General features: G+C 39.1%; 3 protein-coding genes across 15 annotated transcripts in view; 1 reads left to right on the top strand and 2 right to left on the bottom strand.

The window, feature by feature from the left end:
* Positions 1-923: 923 nt before the first annotated feature.
* Positions 924-4,095, bottom strand: rab9b (RAB9B, member RAS oncogene family). Its single transcript, XM_088343408.1, has 2 exons — positions 4,017-4,095; positions 924-2,116 (listed from the first exon to the last, which is right to left on the bottom strand). The coding sequence occupies exon 2, from the start codon at positions 2,063-2,065 to the stop codon at positions 1,457-1,459; it is 609 nt and encodes a 202-aa protein (XP_088199534.1). The 5' UTR covers positions 2,066-2,116; positions 4,017-4,095; the 3' UTR covers positions 924-1,456.
* A 1,912-nt stretch (positions 4,096-6,007) lies between these two features.
* On the top strand, positions 6,008-12,643 carry pofut4 (protein O-fucosyltransferase 4). Its single transcript, XM_088343407.1, has 5 exons — positions 6,008-6,160; positions 6,342-6,680; positions 8,137-8,517; positions 9,464-10,086; positions 12,126-12,643. The coding sequence occupies exons 2-5, from the start codon at positions 6,342-6,344 to the stop codon at positions 12,274-12,276; spliced, it is 1,494 nt and encodes a 497-aa protein (XP_088199533.1). The 5' UTR covers positions 6,008-6,160; the 3' UTR covers positions 12,277-12,643.
* A 2,324-nt stretch (positions 12,644-14,967) lies between these two features.
* The window catches only part of znf185 (zinc finger protein 185 with LIM domain), a 47,803-nt gene continuing 45,045 nt past the window's right edge, over positions 14,968-17,725 (bottom strand). For all 13 annotated transcript variants that reach the window (XM_088343396.1, XM_088343397.1, XM_088343398.1 and 10 more), the window contains one exon: positions 14,968-16,652. In XM_088343396.1, the coding sequence (XP_088199522.1) occupies positions 16,551-16,652 (102 nt within the window). In that variant the 3' untranslated portion in view covers positions 14,968-16,550. The remainder of the gene's footprint in view (positions 16,653-17,725) is intronic.

Here is a 17,725-nt window from a genome sequence, read left to right as displayed (position 1 = left end):
TTTATTCTACTAGTTCTTTAAAATATATAGTTTTCTGTTTTTAAGAATTAATCTAAATAATTTCAAAAAAATGTTTTTGTTGTGTATATCACTAATCTGATGATTGGAAGATGTTTTGTGTGTAAACCATCATTCATAAAGGATACTGTGAAGAAATTTAGCACCATTTTTTTACACAGAGCTGCTTGAATAAAATAATTCATGATTAAAGTAATATTTTATTGCAATAAGTTACAACACTATAGGATGTTTTTTTACCCAACCAGAATCAGGTTATGAACTCAACATTAAATTAAATAATACCAAACTCGGTGTTAATAAGCTCCATCGTTTTCCTGCTAAAATTACTAATAAAATATTTAAAGGGACATAACGTATTATTTCGCTCCTCCTGGGGATTAAAAAAAAAACTAATAAGAAAACAATATTGTTTTAAATAGTACACAAAACTACATTATCAAATGAATGTATGATTTTTTTAAATACCCGTGGGTCGAGAAATTTGCATTTATTCTACACAACATGAGCCTCATTTAGAAGCAGCTGACATCATTGTCTGCCATCTTGCTCTTACAGGTACCCTAAAAACTAAAAAAAAAACAGGGCAAAACAATGAGAAGTAAAATGGTGCGTTTTGTTCACCTTGAGTCTCCATAGTTTATACTCCTCCATCTGGTTTCTGGCACTCATTTTTGGTTGGAAAACACCAGAGGTCTCCAACCTTTTTCAAGCTGAGCACTACTTTTGTTACGATTTCGCGCAAAGGGCACCTAGTTCGATATGCATTTCTGAAATAACTTATCATGTTATGTATATACCAGGTTGACATTATCAGAAGTTGAGTTAAAATAGGCTCTGTCATCCACAAAAACATCTCGCCAATTAAAAGTCAAATTTCCAGGAAAATTACCGTTACCCAGAGCCTGTTACTTAGGTATTTTTATGGGGCACTACGTCGGAGACCCCTGCACTACACCAGACAATGACATCTGGTGGTGAGATAATACACACTGCCCCTTTAGTATGAATCAAAAGTAATTGCATACATACTGTTACTGAACAGTATTTTGTTTTGCCCAGTGATAGTGACAAGAAACAAAAACACTTGCAAATCTACTCGCGTCCTATAACTGAATGTGTTCAACTGAGGAGGTTCCATTGCAATTATTTTCGTAAGCATCCCGGTAATAAAATCAGTGCAAGCAGATGAATGCAGGGTTAAGTGCCACCATTACTAGAAGCTGAGAAGATGAGCATTGGCGCGTGCCTGTACCTTGCCTAGGGCAATCATTCAGCCCTTTTTGATAGCGGCCGCACCCTTGACACCGCTCGCCCTCAGATTACATCTTATCAGCGTCAATAAAGAACACCGGCCTCTGCTGCATCTCGGCCAAAGAATCGCACCCGAGTGCCATGAGCACACATCTGGCGAGTCCAATTGAGCCTTCCAAACTGGTCAGCAGCACGACCCGCGTGATATTTTGCGGTTTCCGTGGAGATCGATGGTTCCGCTGAGAAGTGAGTGGTCGGCGTGATCTTCGGAGGCCAGGACTTCCCTCACAGCTGCCTCGAACGCGGCTGCCACGTTAGTGTCGTCTTTGGCGCTGGTCTCGAAGTACGGGCAGCAGCCGCTCTCTTCGCACCAGGCCCGCGCTTCGTCTGCGCCCACTTCCCTCCGCCCCACGTCCACTTTGTTGCCCAGCACCACGAAAGGGAAGCGCTCGGGATCTTTGACGTCCGAGTAAAAGGCAAACTCTTTCTTCCAGCCGGAGAGGTTTTGGAAGCTCTGCAAGTCGTCCACGGCGAAGGTGAGCAGGCAGCAGTCGGCGCCTCGGTAGAAGGGCGTGCGCAGGGACTTGAAGCGCTCCTGGCCGGCCGTGTCCCAGATCTGGAGGGTGACCAGGCGGCCGTCCACTTCCAGGTCCCGGTTGAGGAACTCCACGCCGATGGTGTGGAAGGACTGCGAGTCGAAGCGGTCCGTCACATAGCGGTTCATCAGGGACGACTTGCCTACTCCTCCGTCACCGAGGAGGATCACCTTTAGCAGGAGGCTCTTGCCGCTCATGGTGCACAGCCCTCCTCGCTGGGTCGCGACAAGATAGGGGCTCAATTCATCCTAGGAAGATAAAAAAATATATATTTTGAACTGAGTCCACCTAAGTGCAAAGTTAAAGGAAACAACAGGAAGCATTTGGAACCAGTCTAAATGTTCCATTGGATATTATCTCAATAGTAAATTCTTCCCCAGAGTTCTCACCACTCTAAATTCGCACACAAAACTTTACAAACGTGTGTAGAAAAAATGTATGTTCATATTGATGAACTCTTACATTTGCACATTGTTGCCGCTTAGTGTCATTGTACTATTTTCAGCTGTGCATATAATTTAAGACAGTCTATGACTAATATCTTGAAAATATTGCCTATCTATTCAATGTTCTTTTTATCTAGTTTATACCTTTATGCCTTTTATTACATGGTTATCCTGGAGTGCCACCTCTAATCCTGTAAACTGTGTACTGAAAAATGAAAATAAACAATTCTATTCTAAATGGACGGAAATATATTTTTTTATATTATATACATTTATGTAATAAAAAACTGCAATAAACAGCAAAATGAATAATTCTCACATACAAAATTCGATCAAATAGCATTCCATTAGCTGACTAATGTGTAATTTCTTAAACAGTGTTGCCTGGATTTGGAAGACTTTTTTTGCACGGTTAGGAACTTTTATCGAGGAATTTACATTAGTTTTTTATTTATTTTTGGGGGGAGGGGGAGAAAAGATACTGGTCAACGTATATATGTTCTCCATATTTTATGTGTTTTTTGATCATTTCATTTAACAATTTTGGTATGGGAAATAAAATGTTTTTAAAAAAATTGTTTGACCGATCTTATCTTGCCAACTGACATTTCAAGCCCGAACCCACCCGAATTTCGGACCAGGTTTGGACCCGGGGCCAAGATCTTACCTCTAATATATTATATTTTCGAATATATTACTATGTTCCATATACAGCAATCTCAAAAAAAGTAGTAAAAAATATAGAGGCCATCAACGTGGTGCCTGCGTGCACCAGCCTCAAATGCATCTCGGCAAGGAACACCTGAGTAGATTCCTATATCGTGCCCTTGATAAGTCATTGTGATTTTCTTTACTGATGTAAGAAACAATTTACATGATTAGCATCTCTAAATGTCTATACAAGTATTACAAAATACTTTTTGAAATTAGCCCAAGTAAATCACTTATACAAGACAGATGTTTTAGTTGTTGACAGCCAATTCAAACCCTAATTATAAGATATCATATGATAACGTAGCAACACAATAGTAGTGACATGGTACATTATTTTGAACATATCAGAAACTAAAAAAAGTGTGTCACTGCTTCGAAATGGTCAGTGACCCCGATATAAACCAAAGGAAATTAGATACCCCCGAAAAAAAAGTTTTTTTACCTTTAATATATCGTAGTAGTCTTACAAATTCGAAGTGTTGTGTGAACTTGTGTTCTTGCAATGCAGTACAAACTTGTTATTTGCACGCCTTCGATTTCGTCATCGGATTATTGTGTCCATGAGCATGAACCAGTGTCAACAAAATGACTGTTGGAACTACCACTGCGCATGCGCAGACATGTGCCAGCCTGTCAAAAGGAGCCTACGGCTAGAATGCTATTAAATGTCTAATCATGTTGACCTCATGAATAAGTGTTTTTGTGGTCGCACCAAACAATTCGGAACCATTGCGACTTAACTGCCCCGTGAAACTCACATTAAATCCAAAAAGCGTATTAAAAAAAGCTCTTTCCTAACTAAATTAGCAAGCTAGCCGGCTGCCGTCGTCGGCTTGTTGACATTCCAGCTGCTCATGCTAACATGTTAACAGCTTAGCATGAGTAGCTGCGAATAGTTCGAAAACGCTTATGGAACCAAAAACTAAACGTGGTAATTTATGCAGTGTGACCTGTCGATACAGACGCTATTAATAACGTGATTACTTACCTGTTTTAGGTTGTTTATGTATTGCAGTCGCCCAGGGTCCCCTAAACAGGGATGAGATTGATTATTGTGACGTTTAGTGGGCGGCTGTCCCCATTGGGTAGGCGCAGTTGCGCCTGACTATAAATTGCTGGGTCCTAAAACCTTTCCAATTCCTCTTTCATCGATATAATATTCCCATTTTGTTTAAATTTCAGAAAATTATCTTTTTTTGTGTGTGTGTGTGAAACGGTAACCTAATCTACGTTTTACATCTTAATTTTTAATTGAGTGAACTCATACTTAATGACACAGTTAAAAAAAATGTTAAATTGTCCATAGTAAACAGTCAAACATATCAATAAAATATATTTAACCTAGGTAGGCCTATTCGAAAATTATCATTAAATATGTATTATTTAGTCATAAATAATTACATACAAAATGCGAGAGCAAGACATTTTCGGGGGATGGTGTAATCGTGGCCTGTGCAGTCCTTTGAGACATTGAGGGCTATACGAATAAATGTGACTTTACTTGACTTTGAATTTGTATTAATTGGACATTAACTATTGTTTTGACTTTACCTGTTTTTTTAAAAATTAGTTTATTCATCGAGTATATAAATATTTGTAAACTTCCAACTACAAACTCCTTACGTTCCTTTTCATCAATGGAATAATTGTACGGTAAATGTTAAAAAAACGTCAATATTTTAAGTTGACACCCATGCACAACATCGTAGTAAATACATTTAATAAAGTATTAAAAACTCCGTAGAAAATAATCAAACATATAATTAAAATACTTTGACTCATGTATTAAAAAATAGAACAGCTTTATTAAATATGTATTATTTACTCATAAAAAATTAGATACAGAATGCTAGAAAAAAATTTAAAACTCCCTTTACTTTGTGTTTGTTTGTATTTTACATTCACTATTATAGTAACTTTTCCGAGTTTTCTGGTAATTATTTTTGTTTTTGTGTATTAATAGGAAAAATAAATATACTCTGGCAGCACGGCGGCGCAGTGGTTAGCGCTTGTGCAGCACAGTTCTGAAGTCATGGGTTCAAATCCAGCTACCGGACTTCCTGTGCGGAGTTTGTATGTTCTCCCCGTGCTTGCGTGGGTTCGCCCTGGGCACTCTGGTTTCCTCCCACATTCCAAAAACATGCATTTCAGGTGAATTGGCCGGTCCAAATTGTCTCTAGGTGTGAATGAGCGAGCGAGTTGTCTGTCCCTGTGTGCCCTGCGATTGGCTGGCAACCAGTTCAGGGTGTCCCCTGCCCACTGCCCGGAGATAGCTGGGATGGGCTCCAGCACCCCCGCGACCCTACTGAGGATAAGCGGCGCAGATAATGGATGGATGGATGGATAAATATACTTGTATTAGAAAATTCCCACTCACGACCCCCCTCGTGTACCCATGCATAGATTCAATAATATTGGTCTTTATTAGATGTTTATTCTGGAGTTCCACATCTAATCTCGTTGTAAACGAGGTTCAAGATGTTAATTTCAATGACAATAAATACAATTCTAATTCTAATGCAAAATATGATCCAACCTCTTCAAATATCTTAGCTGGGAAAAATGTCTAAATTGAGCAAAATACTATGCCCACTTCCTGACAAGCACCCATAAACACAACCTTCGTTTATTTCCAGTATTACATAAATGTCACATTGAGGTGTGTGATTTTCCTTTTCATGCAATACCGAGTTACCTAAGTTAAAATCAAATATGAACTAAGTAAAGAATTGCATATCGGTATAGCGTAAGAGCCGTTTGGGGTTGTTGGGTGGAGGAAAGCGTGGTATTTTATTTACATATTGTGCATTGGATTGTTTTTAAATCACTTTTGTGCTAGAAAAGTCTGATATAAATCATTTATTTTATTTGATAATACTGTACTTTTCAGTACAGATTGTATTACGAGTGTAGAAATATAGATGGCAGTATAGCACTCTTCTGCCTCCGACCGGTAAAGATCGAAAACAAGAAGAAGAATCCGGATGTTGTGTTTCTTCCTCCGTCTGCTATCAGCATCTTTCGATGCTATCATGCTACATTGGCAATATATATTTTTTAAGATAACCATATAAATAAAATTGTGAATTTGGGGTGAAAAAGGACTTCAATGTTTTTGCTGCGGTAACAAAGGTACTCGTTCGTTTCTTATTTTTTTACTCATGTGTTATGGACTTTGTTCATTTTAGAATTGAAGTTTAACACTTACTTTCGTATTACCACGTTAAAGAATTAACACGGAGGGAAGTTTAAAGATTGTGTTCGTTCTGAGCTTTGATTTATTAACTAATATGTATTTTTTCACTTTTGTCAGATGGCAGGGAGATGCAGGCTAGTGTCCTGTGTGTGCTTCGGTGTGTTTGGCATCCTGTGCTGGGTGTGGGTCTCCTTTGCGTCCTTCCCTGACGATCAGCCTATGATGACTTCCTACGATGCGTCAGATCGAGGACATTTCGAGCCCCAGAGCGCTCTTGCAGACATGGAGTTTGCCCAAGTGAACTCATATCGTGGGCCTGGCAACCAAGACAGACGTAGCACTAAGGAGCTGCCCATCATCTTGTGGTGGAGCGGAGGCTTATTTCCACATTTCCCTGGGGATAGCGAACGAATCGATTGTGCCACATCGTCCTGCCTGGCCACGAGTAACCGCAAGGTAGCAATGATCCTCAATAAGAGTTTTAAATATATATATATATATATATATATATATATATATATATTCTTATCTACTGTCAATGAAGTCTTCTGAGGTTCATCTGACTATTTAAGCGGTCGACAAATCGGATTACAAGCAAATATGCAACCATTAATGGATCCACGCACAATATGTTTTTAAAACTAGAAAGGTATGACAAATTGTTATTGGACCCTCGTGTTTTACTTCAAATTGCATACCCAGATATCATAAACCACTGACCAAGCCTGTAAACCCAGAGCCATTAAGGCAAAAGCCATCCATTATCTTCTGCTTGTCCGGGATCATGTTGGGGCAGCAGCCTCAGCAGGGAAGCCCAGACCTCCAAGCCACTTTGTCTAACCTATCCAATGGGATCCTGAATTGTTCCCAGGCTAGCCTATACCAATATTCTTTCCAGCATGTCCTTGTTTGGCCCCTGGGGCGTCCCCGGGCCTTATTCCCCTTATGTTTGCAAACATTGGACACGATTTCCCTCGACCCGATTGGGGTTACCGGAGGCGCCCTCTGGAGCAAAGCCTGGTGGCCTGGCCTAGGCCTGAATCTGAGCTTGTGGCTTTTAATCAAGTGTGCTGTGTAGTCCGAAATTTATGGTAACTTAAAGGTATGGTGCATTATTTAAGGTGTCCTTAAAGAAGTGGAAATATAAATATTTTCTCTATTAAGTATGTGTTAACAATGCCCAACTGAGCTTTTTTTTTCCCCCATCGCAACTATCTGCTTTTATCTTATTATTAGCAAAGCGGTTCGGTGCGAAATACATGAGGTAGGAAGAATAATTGAACAGGGGGAGTGGTGTAGAATGACATCATGCTCATGCCCGCGGTGTTATTTTGTTTCTATTTGTTAGTGTAGAGTGGGAATATTTAAAGTAAGAAAAAAGCCTGACTAGAATATGTTTATTCAAGTGCGTCTGAGAAATGCACGTACGTGTATGTGCATTATGAAGGAGATTGACTGATGTTGCAATGATAACACGAGCCAGAGGTGGCAAGCACGAGCAAAACATTCCAAATTCCATCCAGCTCCTTTAATTTAGGAGTATCCCACTTATTATTCATCAATATGTACCTACCTGATACAAAGCGATCTGAGCAAACTCAGGTGAGCTTGAGGTTGCTTTCTTTGATATTTCGAGCAATGTTTTAGAGCCATTTTTCTCACCGTCTGATCGAAAGCTCTCTTGTTTCATAAAATTATTTGTGATCACAGATGATAGAAAATAAGCAAACTATAAAAAGTTTTCTTTTCTCGATTCCCCCGCTGCCCACATCCATAAACAGCACAAAGGTTTACCATTATTGAAACAGACTCCTCAAGTCAGTCTCACTGTTTTTAATCCAATATGGCAGCAATGTAAAAAGTCGTGTGACCCTCCAAAGACTCTATAATTGATTGATTGTTTGTTTTTAAGGTCCAACTGTACAAAAGGACTTCGTCCATCATCTTCTACGGGACAGACTTCCGAGCCTACGAAGCGCCGCTCCCTCGTCTCCCCCATCAGACGTGGGCGCTGTTCCACGAAGAGTCCCCCATGAACAACTACATTCTGTCGCACGGGCCGGGCATCAGGATGTTTAATTACACGGCCACCTTCCGCCGGGAGTCGGACTACCCTCTGACCCTGCAGTGGCTGCCGTCCCTGAGCTATCTGCTGGAGCCCGTCGCCGTATCCCTGGCCGAGAAGAACCGTCTGAGGCGGGAAGGCTTGGCCCCCGTGCTCTATATGCAGTCTCACTGCGACGTACCTTCTGACAGAGACAGATATGTCAGAGAACTCATGAAGTACATTCAGGTAATGCACACATAATCTCATATTTATTTTTCTACTTCCTGTATCTGGAAAACCTGCCAGGAACTTCGTCGCAATGCCAGCGTTTCAACAGAACACAAAAACGCGGCACTACCATTGCAAGCAATTAGAAAAATTCACTCAAAGCAGGAAAACACTTTGGTGGACATGGGCCTTAACTGTAGTCATACATTCTAACCTTCCAACATTAAAAAGCGGTAGATTTTAATGTGCACTCTTTTCCTACACGCAAAACACAATCTGATTCCACAGTATTAAAAAAAACATAGAATAGAATATACCTTTATTGTCATTGTTACAAAATGGGTTAACATATTGTGACAACGAAAATGGGCATGACACTCCAGTTTCACATGTGCTTGTTTATAAGTTGAAGTGAAAAACTTTCACAAAAACAGAAATCTAACATGATAGTTGGACGGTGATTGTGCAGTTCGTGAACGTAACTACTCTGAAGTGAGCGTCAGGAGTCAGTTCTTCACCAATCGAAGATCGGTTCCCTGCGAGAAGCTTTTTTTCTTTTGTGATTGGTTGACATGCAATTTCTCCAATGGTTTTATGTTGTTGCCTTTAAATTTTTAGAGTATATAAAGGCTAAAAGTTATTTTTAGTCTAATTAAATGACTAGCAGATTGTTTTTGCATTAAATTCCTGTCACTTTTGCCATGCGTTTAAGGTGTGACTTGTTTGCTGTGTCATTGCGTTCATAATTAGTGCATTTATGATTTAAATATTTTACAAGGGCGCACATTAATCATAAATCTTCCTTATTAATTTGCTCCAAATATGGACCATTTCGTTGCATTTAAATTTAAAATGTGCCCCAAAATAATTCGATGTTGTCGAATCGAACCAACGTCTCACAAAATTCTATTGGAAACATTGATGCGATACTCCAAGGGATTGCTGTATTTTTATCTCCCCCCAGGTGGATTCTTACGGCAAATGTCTGAACAACAAAGCTCTGCCGGCACATCTGGAGGATACGTCCACAGCCACAGGTGAAGAATCCTCCTTCATGAGCTTCGTAGCCCGCTACAAGTTCCACCTAGCGCTGGAAAACGGCCGTTGTGCCGATTATATGACGGAGAAACTTTGGAGGCCTCTGCACCAGGGTTGCGTCCCCGTGTACCGGGGCTCCCCTGTCGTGGCAGACTGGGCGCCCAACAATCGCTCCATAATCGTCGTGGATGACTTCCCCTCGCCCAAGGTTCTCGCCGATTTCCTCAAGTCACTGGACGAGAACGACGACGAGTACGCCAAATATTTGGAGTTCAAAACCGCGGGCGGCGTTACAAACAGCCGTCTACTGGAGGCGCTGGAGAGTCGAGAGTGGGGAGTGAACGACATGAGCAAGCCCAACTACTTGAACGGGTTTGAGTGTTACGTTTGCGACAGGGAAAACGCACGACTGGCCGCTAAACGAGCCAATAGGAAGGCTCCGGAAAAGAACTCGCCTCCTAAAGCGAAAATGGCCACCAACGCTCACATGGGGTGCCCGTTACCCATCCCGGGGTTTGGAGAAGTGCAAGATCTGCCTGCTGATGATGGGTCAGTCCTTTTGAAAGTCTACCTTTCATTTTTTTTTTATCGGTGTTGGAACAAGTTACTGAAAACCAGAAATTAGTTACAGTTACTAGTTACTTTATTTAAAATGTAACTAAGTTACCCCTGATTGCTTGGTGTCTTGGTGGGATCCCTTAACCACTAAGGGCGTCTATTTGTCATTACTGAACTGAGAGTGGTGGGTGGGTGTTTGGAACCCTTAACCACATGGGTAATTGGGGCACCAATCCTGTAGTGTGTCTTGGGCAAGTACAGCTTGGTGGCACCCGTCCCTCTCCAGGCCAATAAATGTTTCGTGTGTTAGGTGAATGTGCTAACCACTGCACTACTATTACACGATAAAGTAGCCCGTTACTCGAAAAGTAACTGGTTTGTTACAAATTACTTTATATCCATATTCCATAGACACGGACCATCTAAAACTGCTAGAAATTAGCAACACAATAAAAGAAAGAAAAGAACCAACCTGTGGAAGCAGTTACCTGTTCATATTCTTGTGCTTGTGAAATCTTCAGAATTTCTAAACAAATACTTTGCTAAGACACTCCATATCCATTTTGTCGCTGGGCTTCAAACCACTCAAATATATCCTCTACTTCTAGGTACTTTTGAAGACGTTTTCTTTTTCTCACCAGGCATGGTGTATTGCAAGAACATTTATATAAGTAAAAAGACTAAAATTCAGCATAATTTTACCATCAATTCTATGCTCACGTTTGCCCCGTTGATTGTATTGTTCCTGTATTAGCCACGACCACTTACCACTCACTGCCTACTATTCGCTTCTGATGACACACAAGCAAATATGCGCAAATAAACCGACCGCCTGATTTCAGTATTTAATTTTGTAGTTGTCAATACGGTTCACGTGCGTGAACATACAGTAGGAAAAAGATCTCCATGACAAAAAAAAAATCTGGGTCTTTGTATACTGTACTTGAGACTCCGTCACCGTAACTGTATTTAGTTGCACTACGCCTATTCATCTTAAACGTTGGTGGCGATTTGGGTGTAGTAAATTACACAGGGAGTAAAGGAAGATCACCTAGACCTCAGTGTAATTCAAGATTTTCTTTTATATGCATGATATAATATAGTAACTTTTATTTTTTTCAAATAAATAAAAATCTACTTACCTTATATACTTGCATATTAGCCCACATCGCATATAAGCGACCCCTTAAGACCGCTTTAAAATAGCCACCATACTAAGAGGTTCGTACCCAAAATATTAAGAAATTGTGTACCTAAACAACGACAATCCCTTAAGTGCGTAGATAACAAAGAGCAATATGTTGGTATAAAAGCTAAAACCATATAATTTTTGAACCATTTACTGTACTTTCAAGCAGTGTTTCAATGGTGTACACTAGTACAATATTTTTATATTTTGCAATAATTTCTTTGTTCCTCACAATCATTATTGTCACTTTTTTCCACTTTACTGCGATTTACTACGAACGTTTTGGGACACATTATTATGCCAGAAAAGGGAAACAAAACACACAATACAATTGGGATGGCACCCTATTGATGAAACAAGAGTAAGAGATTGAGCAGGGCATTATTGTCATCTACTGTCTAAATGACCGTCTTTTTTTTGTTTGTTTATTTTGCCACGGCACACTCAAAACAAATCCGCGACCCACTTTTCAGTCCTGACCCACCAGTTGAAAAACTGGTTTCAACCACTAACTTGGGTAATGTAACATTCCTAATATTTTTTTTTCTCAGGTTTCTTAATTTTCTTAATTAGATCTAGGGATGGTGTAATAATAGTCTGGTCTGTGCAGCCCTTTGAGACTCCTTGTGATTAAGGGCGTCAAAATTAAACATGACTTGACTCAATGAGCCATTTGAATATTTCTTGACTCACCAGCGCCACCGCTGGTCGCAGCAAAACATGGCAAATCTATTTTTGCTCAATGGTTTCAAGAAGATTATTCCTTGCGACAGTCTTAATGATTGCTTAATAACCTCATTTATTATGCCAACGCATAATTAAAGCACCCTCGTGTCTGCAGATGGTTGCAAATGTGGCCTCAGGACTACTGGCATAGTCTGGACCAAGCGGAGGGCCTGGAGTCCCTGATAAGGAGCAACGAATCAGACCCGGCGCTCCTCTGGAGGCACATCCAAAGAATCGCCGCGAGCCGAGCGAGAGGCAAACACTGATGTCGGACGTGAACAATCCGACGTCGGATGGAGGGCATCCAGGAGTCCAGATGCGGTCCACACAATACAGACACTTTTTTGAAAAAAGGCTGGCTTAATATTGCACCTGCGCCCAAAACGTCTGTTGCCCTCACGGGCAGTTTGTTCAATTTTACTTTGAGTTCAATCATGTCAAAATGCTGAGCATTAACTTAAACAGTGGGGGCAATTTTACTCTGCAGGGGGAGGGTTGTTATTGTCATTCCATGTTTGCAATGGTGTGATGCCAAGTTTCAACCCAGTGTGCCAAGTGTGTTTGAGGACAATCAGAAAAGAGGCCGCTGGACTTAATGGTACAGTGTGTATTATTTTCCGCTTCATAGTCGTTTTTATTAACTCATTCACAGGGTTGGGTGGGTTTACTTTAACTTCAATTACTTTTGGATTACTCCAATACCAAATAGCTAATAAAAGACAAAATAAACTAAATATGAATAAAATTACTAAATTTTGTGCAGGCTTGGGGAGTAACAGAACACATGGAAGGGCAAAAATGATGTTGGCAAGATGGATTCATTTTCATTTTGTTTCTGTCGCATTTTATGTTAGTTTTGCCGGAGATCAAAGAGATCAAAGCCAGGAGAGAAAGCTTACCACGTGTTGTGAGTCATAATTGTATTCATATTTAGTTTATTTTGTCTTTTATTAGCATATTTGGTATTGGAGTAATCCAAAAGTAATTGAAAGTAATCAAGTTAAAGTAACCCTACCCAACCCTGCTCATTCAATGCTAAATGTTTCTCTTATATGGGAAGAGTCGGTGCCAGACATTTTTTGCCATTTCCACTCATTTTTGAAGGCCTTCAAAACATTTAGTCCTACAAAGCCTACATTTAGTTAGGTAGCGTGGGACATATAAAAAAATAGATTAAAACCCTCATCTTTCATTCGAAAAATATTGTTTCTAGCTTTTACCATTATTAAACAACAGTTAAACATTGCTAAGTTTTTGATAAAAACGGCTTTTTTCATTTGTAATACTTCCAATATCTAAACAATGCTTTCCATAAACACATGGGCCCTTTGCATGCAAAATTCCGGTTTAGTTCAAAGACACTGAATTTATTTATGAACGATGCATGAATTTTAGCGTCCGATGTTTCCGGTGACGTAATCGCACTATTTCGGCATGGCGATCGCATTCCTGCGCGCATGCACGAAACGTCATCCCTCGCTGCCCCTCGTGTCATATTGAGTGGTATGTATTCTTCCTTGTACTTTGTAGCACTCATTTTGGGTGACACTGCACCAGGGGTCTCAAACTCAATTTACCTGGTGGGCCGCCAGAACCAGGATCTGACTGAGGTTGGTACGCATATGGTTTTCAAAAGCAGAAACTTGCCAAAGTAACAATGGCAAGCATCCTATTTCGTTTAAGCTTCAGTTCAACAGCACTGACTATCACCTTCCACAACCTGGCAGCCAATTCAGTTTAAATCAAGTATTTCTCGATCAGTTTGCAAAAAAAATGTCCATTGAATGAGTTAATTCGTTAAAAAGTATAATCTGTGATGTGTACGCATTGCGGTGGGTCAAACCAGGAAGTAGCTAGCCAATCATATTGTAAGGTACATCAATTTAAAAAATTAGCGTGTAAATTTTAAGACACCCCCTAACTAATAAGCACAGATGTAGCATCCATATCAAAATTGTGAGGGCCAGACTAACAAACTCTTATATTACAGTGACGGCCCAAAACTATTGTCCCCACTGCCACAAATGACCCACAGGCCGTGAGTTTGAGACCCCTGGACTACACTCGTGAGCAAGTATTACACACTGCCTTAATTTGGCTTAACCACAATAGTAATGTAGTAGGAATGTAGCACTCAAAAAGGCAAAGAAAATGTCTATTTTGCAGATATTTCAGTTGTTTGCAAAAACACTATATTTATACACTACATTTGTTACATTTTTTTATACCAAGATAAATATTTTATTTTGTGAATAAGCAACAATATGTTTTTGGAATGGAATTTTATAAGAAGTCATGTTTAAGCCAAAAATAAATAAATATATTTTATCCCGGTAGTCTGTTTAAGTTTGATTTGAACCAAATTTTCTCTACTCCGACCAAGTTTTAAGAGTGTAATTTAAATAAAAATCACAAAAGACTTTTACTCTGAAAAAGTGGTTCTCAAGTAAACTGGGGGTGTATGAAAGCAATTAAAGGGGTACTTAACAATTTTCAAATATCTTCTAGATTAGCATGTAGCTTCTATTTACACAGCAAAAAAATCTAAGCTAATATTAGTTTTTTTATTTCTCTTTTGGGCCATATTTGTCAATGATTCCCCTGTTTAAATTCTAAACTCATAGCATTATTTTATTTCAAAAGAAGGGCGAATGTAAAATGCATTATTTAATACAAAAGTCTTGTTTGTTTGATTTTTTTTTTTCAATCAAAACTTACTTTAAAGTATTTTTATTTTATTTTACGATCAAGTCTAGAAGAACCTCGACCTGTAAGAGGCACTGCTGCAACAGGGACAAATGCACAACTCATCTGCAAAATGCAAAATCACTCGGAATGCAAGGAACGTACAGTATTTACATTTTGGGGTAGCCAAAATCTTTACGCGAGGAGAAGTAAAAAGTAGTCATATGAAAAAAAGTTTAAAAAAAACTTGAAATAACTACTCAAGTACTCAGTACCTGTAGCAACATCATATTTATTGTTTTTTTTTTTTCAAACAACAATTCAATCCGATATTCAAAGTCCATCCAATCAACAATAAATAATGACGAGTTTGTTTAACTGTAAATCTGTGTACTCAGTTTGTTTGAGTGAACCCTCTGTGGATAAGAAAAGAAGAAATATATATAAATATATATATATATATATATATATATATATATATATATATATATGTGTGTGTGTGTGTGTGAAACTACAGCTTAATTTTTCATATTTTGCCACTCCTATTTAAAAAAAAAAAAAAAAAGTCAACGAGTGAGAAGCGTGGCCCGAACCTGAACGTAAATATCGACATTGTAGGCCTGGGTTGGGCCCGGACCTAAGCTGTTATCTCTACTCTGAGCCGTTTAGTGTTACCTTTGGCGTTCCGCAGGCCTCAGTACATGGTCCCCTTCGTTTCAGTATTTATATGCTTCTGTTAGGTGATATTTTTTGCAAGTACAATGGTGGCCTATGCAGCCCTTTGAGACTTTTTGTGATGTGGGGCTGTACAAATAAACAAAACTTTAGTAGAAATTTTATAAATATTTTTTTTTTGCATTTTAATAATAGTGTATTTCTTTTTATCAAATAGTTTTAATAATTTGTTTTTGTAGAAAAAAAGAGTAATTATACCTAAAATGAACTAAAGTATTATGAAAATATGTATTTAAATGTAGTTAAATACTGTAAAATAAGAAAATTGATGCTTAAAATGGGCACAACTATTCAGCAAAGAGAAAGATCTATTTTTGAACAAAATTGGATATCCTAGGATATATATTCTTTAATTAAATTTAATTAAATTTTAGAGTAAATTAAAAATGGAAATACGTAAATTAGTAAAACTGTCCACCAACGGGAAAATATATTTTTGTTTGTTTCTGCAGTGTACACAGTCAAAGATCTTTGGCTAAAACTATAAAACACTTTCTTAATGTACTTAAAAATTACACTAACAAAAGAAAACTAGTACTTAAATAGAACAAAATGTCAATTGAAAAGTACATACATGGCTATTTTTGCAGTATACCATCTCAAGTATATTTGGCTAAAAACTATGATTTAAACATGTTCTTGATTCACTTCAAAAATAAGTAAAACAATACTTAACATGAGCAGAAGCATCCGCCAATAAGAAATCATGTATGTACATATCTTTTTGCAGCGTACAAGGATCCTTAGCTAAAATCAGGGGTATTAAAAAAATTACAATGAGAAACACTGACTCCATGTGCTCCTACTGAAAACATTTTTGAATAGGAAGTAGAGAAAGTAATATAAAAACGTATTCAATAATTGAATATTTATACTTAAAACTTGGTCACAGGACAAATACATTTGGGCTTAACTGTATTTGATGTGCAGTTTCTTCCAGAAAGAAGCACAAACATGTTTTGTCAGTGAAAAGTTTGCCCTGCCTGAAGAGAATGTGAAGTCATTTTTTGTACTGCTGGTTACAGTCTCTTGGCTCACCCTAAACCTTGCGTCCTTCTTGCATTGAAGCCGTCCAAACTGGGCAGAAGGCGTCCGCTTCTCACTTTAAATGCAAATGTGATCAATCAAAGGTTGCAGCATAGCAGTTTTCGCAGTGGACTTTGCCTCCGTGGAGGAACATGTTGTCCAGGAGGTCTCCCATCGGCTTCCAGCACTTTGCACACTGAAAAAGAAGGGGGGAAAAGTATTTCAAATTATGTAAAGTCAATACAGTAATCCCTAGCTAATCGCAGTTAATAGGGACCAAAACTCTCCGCGAAATATGAAAATCCATAGAGTAGCAGTGACCCTTTGGGAAAGTTCCCAAGGGTCAAATTTTGTCTCGAAATGAGAGTATATGACAGTAAAAAATAACAACTATAGATCTACAAATAAAACACAGAATTCCAGTTAAATGAATGGTCTTTATTGTCGTTTTACAAAAGTACAACGAAATTGGAGAGCTTTTCCTTTCAGGGTAAGAAAGCGATTTATAGAGCGGCTGGCTAGCTACACGCTAGCCTCTGATATCTCATCTCATTAGCTGCACCGCTTATCTTTAGTAGGGTTTCGGGGGTGCTGGAGCCCATCACAGCAATCATCGGGCAGTGGGCAGGGGACACCCTGAACTGGTTGCCAGCCAATCGCAGGGCGCATCTGATATCCTCAGGTTGAAATACAACCGTTCCAAATGTAACAGTTTCCAACGAGTTGAAGCTCTAGGTCATCAATTTCATGGGTAGGCCGAACCTGCGGCACCGCTATTGCCTTCTCTCCCGACGGTGCCCACCTGACACAATAACAATCCACGGAGCACCTGCCGGTGATCACCATTTCTTTGCGCTCTTCTGAATTTTCAGATTTAATGGATGTATTTCTTTTCAATGTACAGTAACGAGCTGCTAAAATACTAGCTGTTGTCGTGCTTCACAGTTAGTTTTGGTGGATGTACCTGCCCACTTTGTTGACTGACAGCATACACCAGCTTATCGCAGTCGTGCACACACACAACATTTACTTACAGGAGAAAGGAGACTATATTTAATTTTTGCGTACAATTGATGGTTTGTGTTTTAGATGTAAATGGTCTGCATTTATATAGCGCTTTCCAAGTCACTGAAACCTCCCAAAGCGCTTTACAATATGCTTCACACTTTCCCTTTTACACACACTAACTAACTGATAGCAACGTCAGCCATGCAATGCAACTACCTGCCTTTTGGCAAGGAAGAAAAACACACTACTTATTGGCATGGC

The sequence above is a fragment of the Urocampus carinirostris genome, chromosome 9, assembly GCF_059441175.1.
Source record: "Urocampus carinirostris isolate Australia breed hairy pipefish chromosome 9, RoL_Ucar_1.0, whole genome shotgun sequence".
In the NCBI taxonomy this organism is placed as follows: domain Eukaryota; kingdom Metazoa; phylum Chordata; class Actinopteri; order Syngnathiformes; family Syngnathidae; genus Urocampus; species Urocampus carinirostris.
Note: the sequence above shows the minus strand (reverse complement) of the source record. Positions and strands in the feature narration are given on the sequence as shown.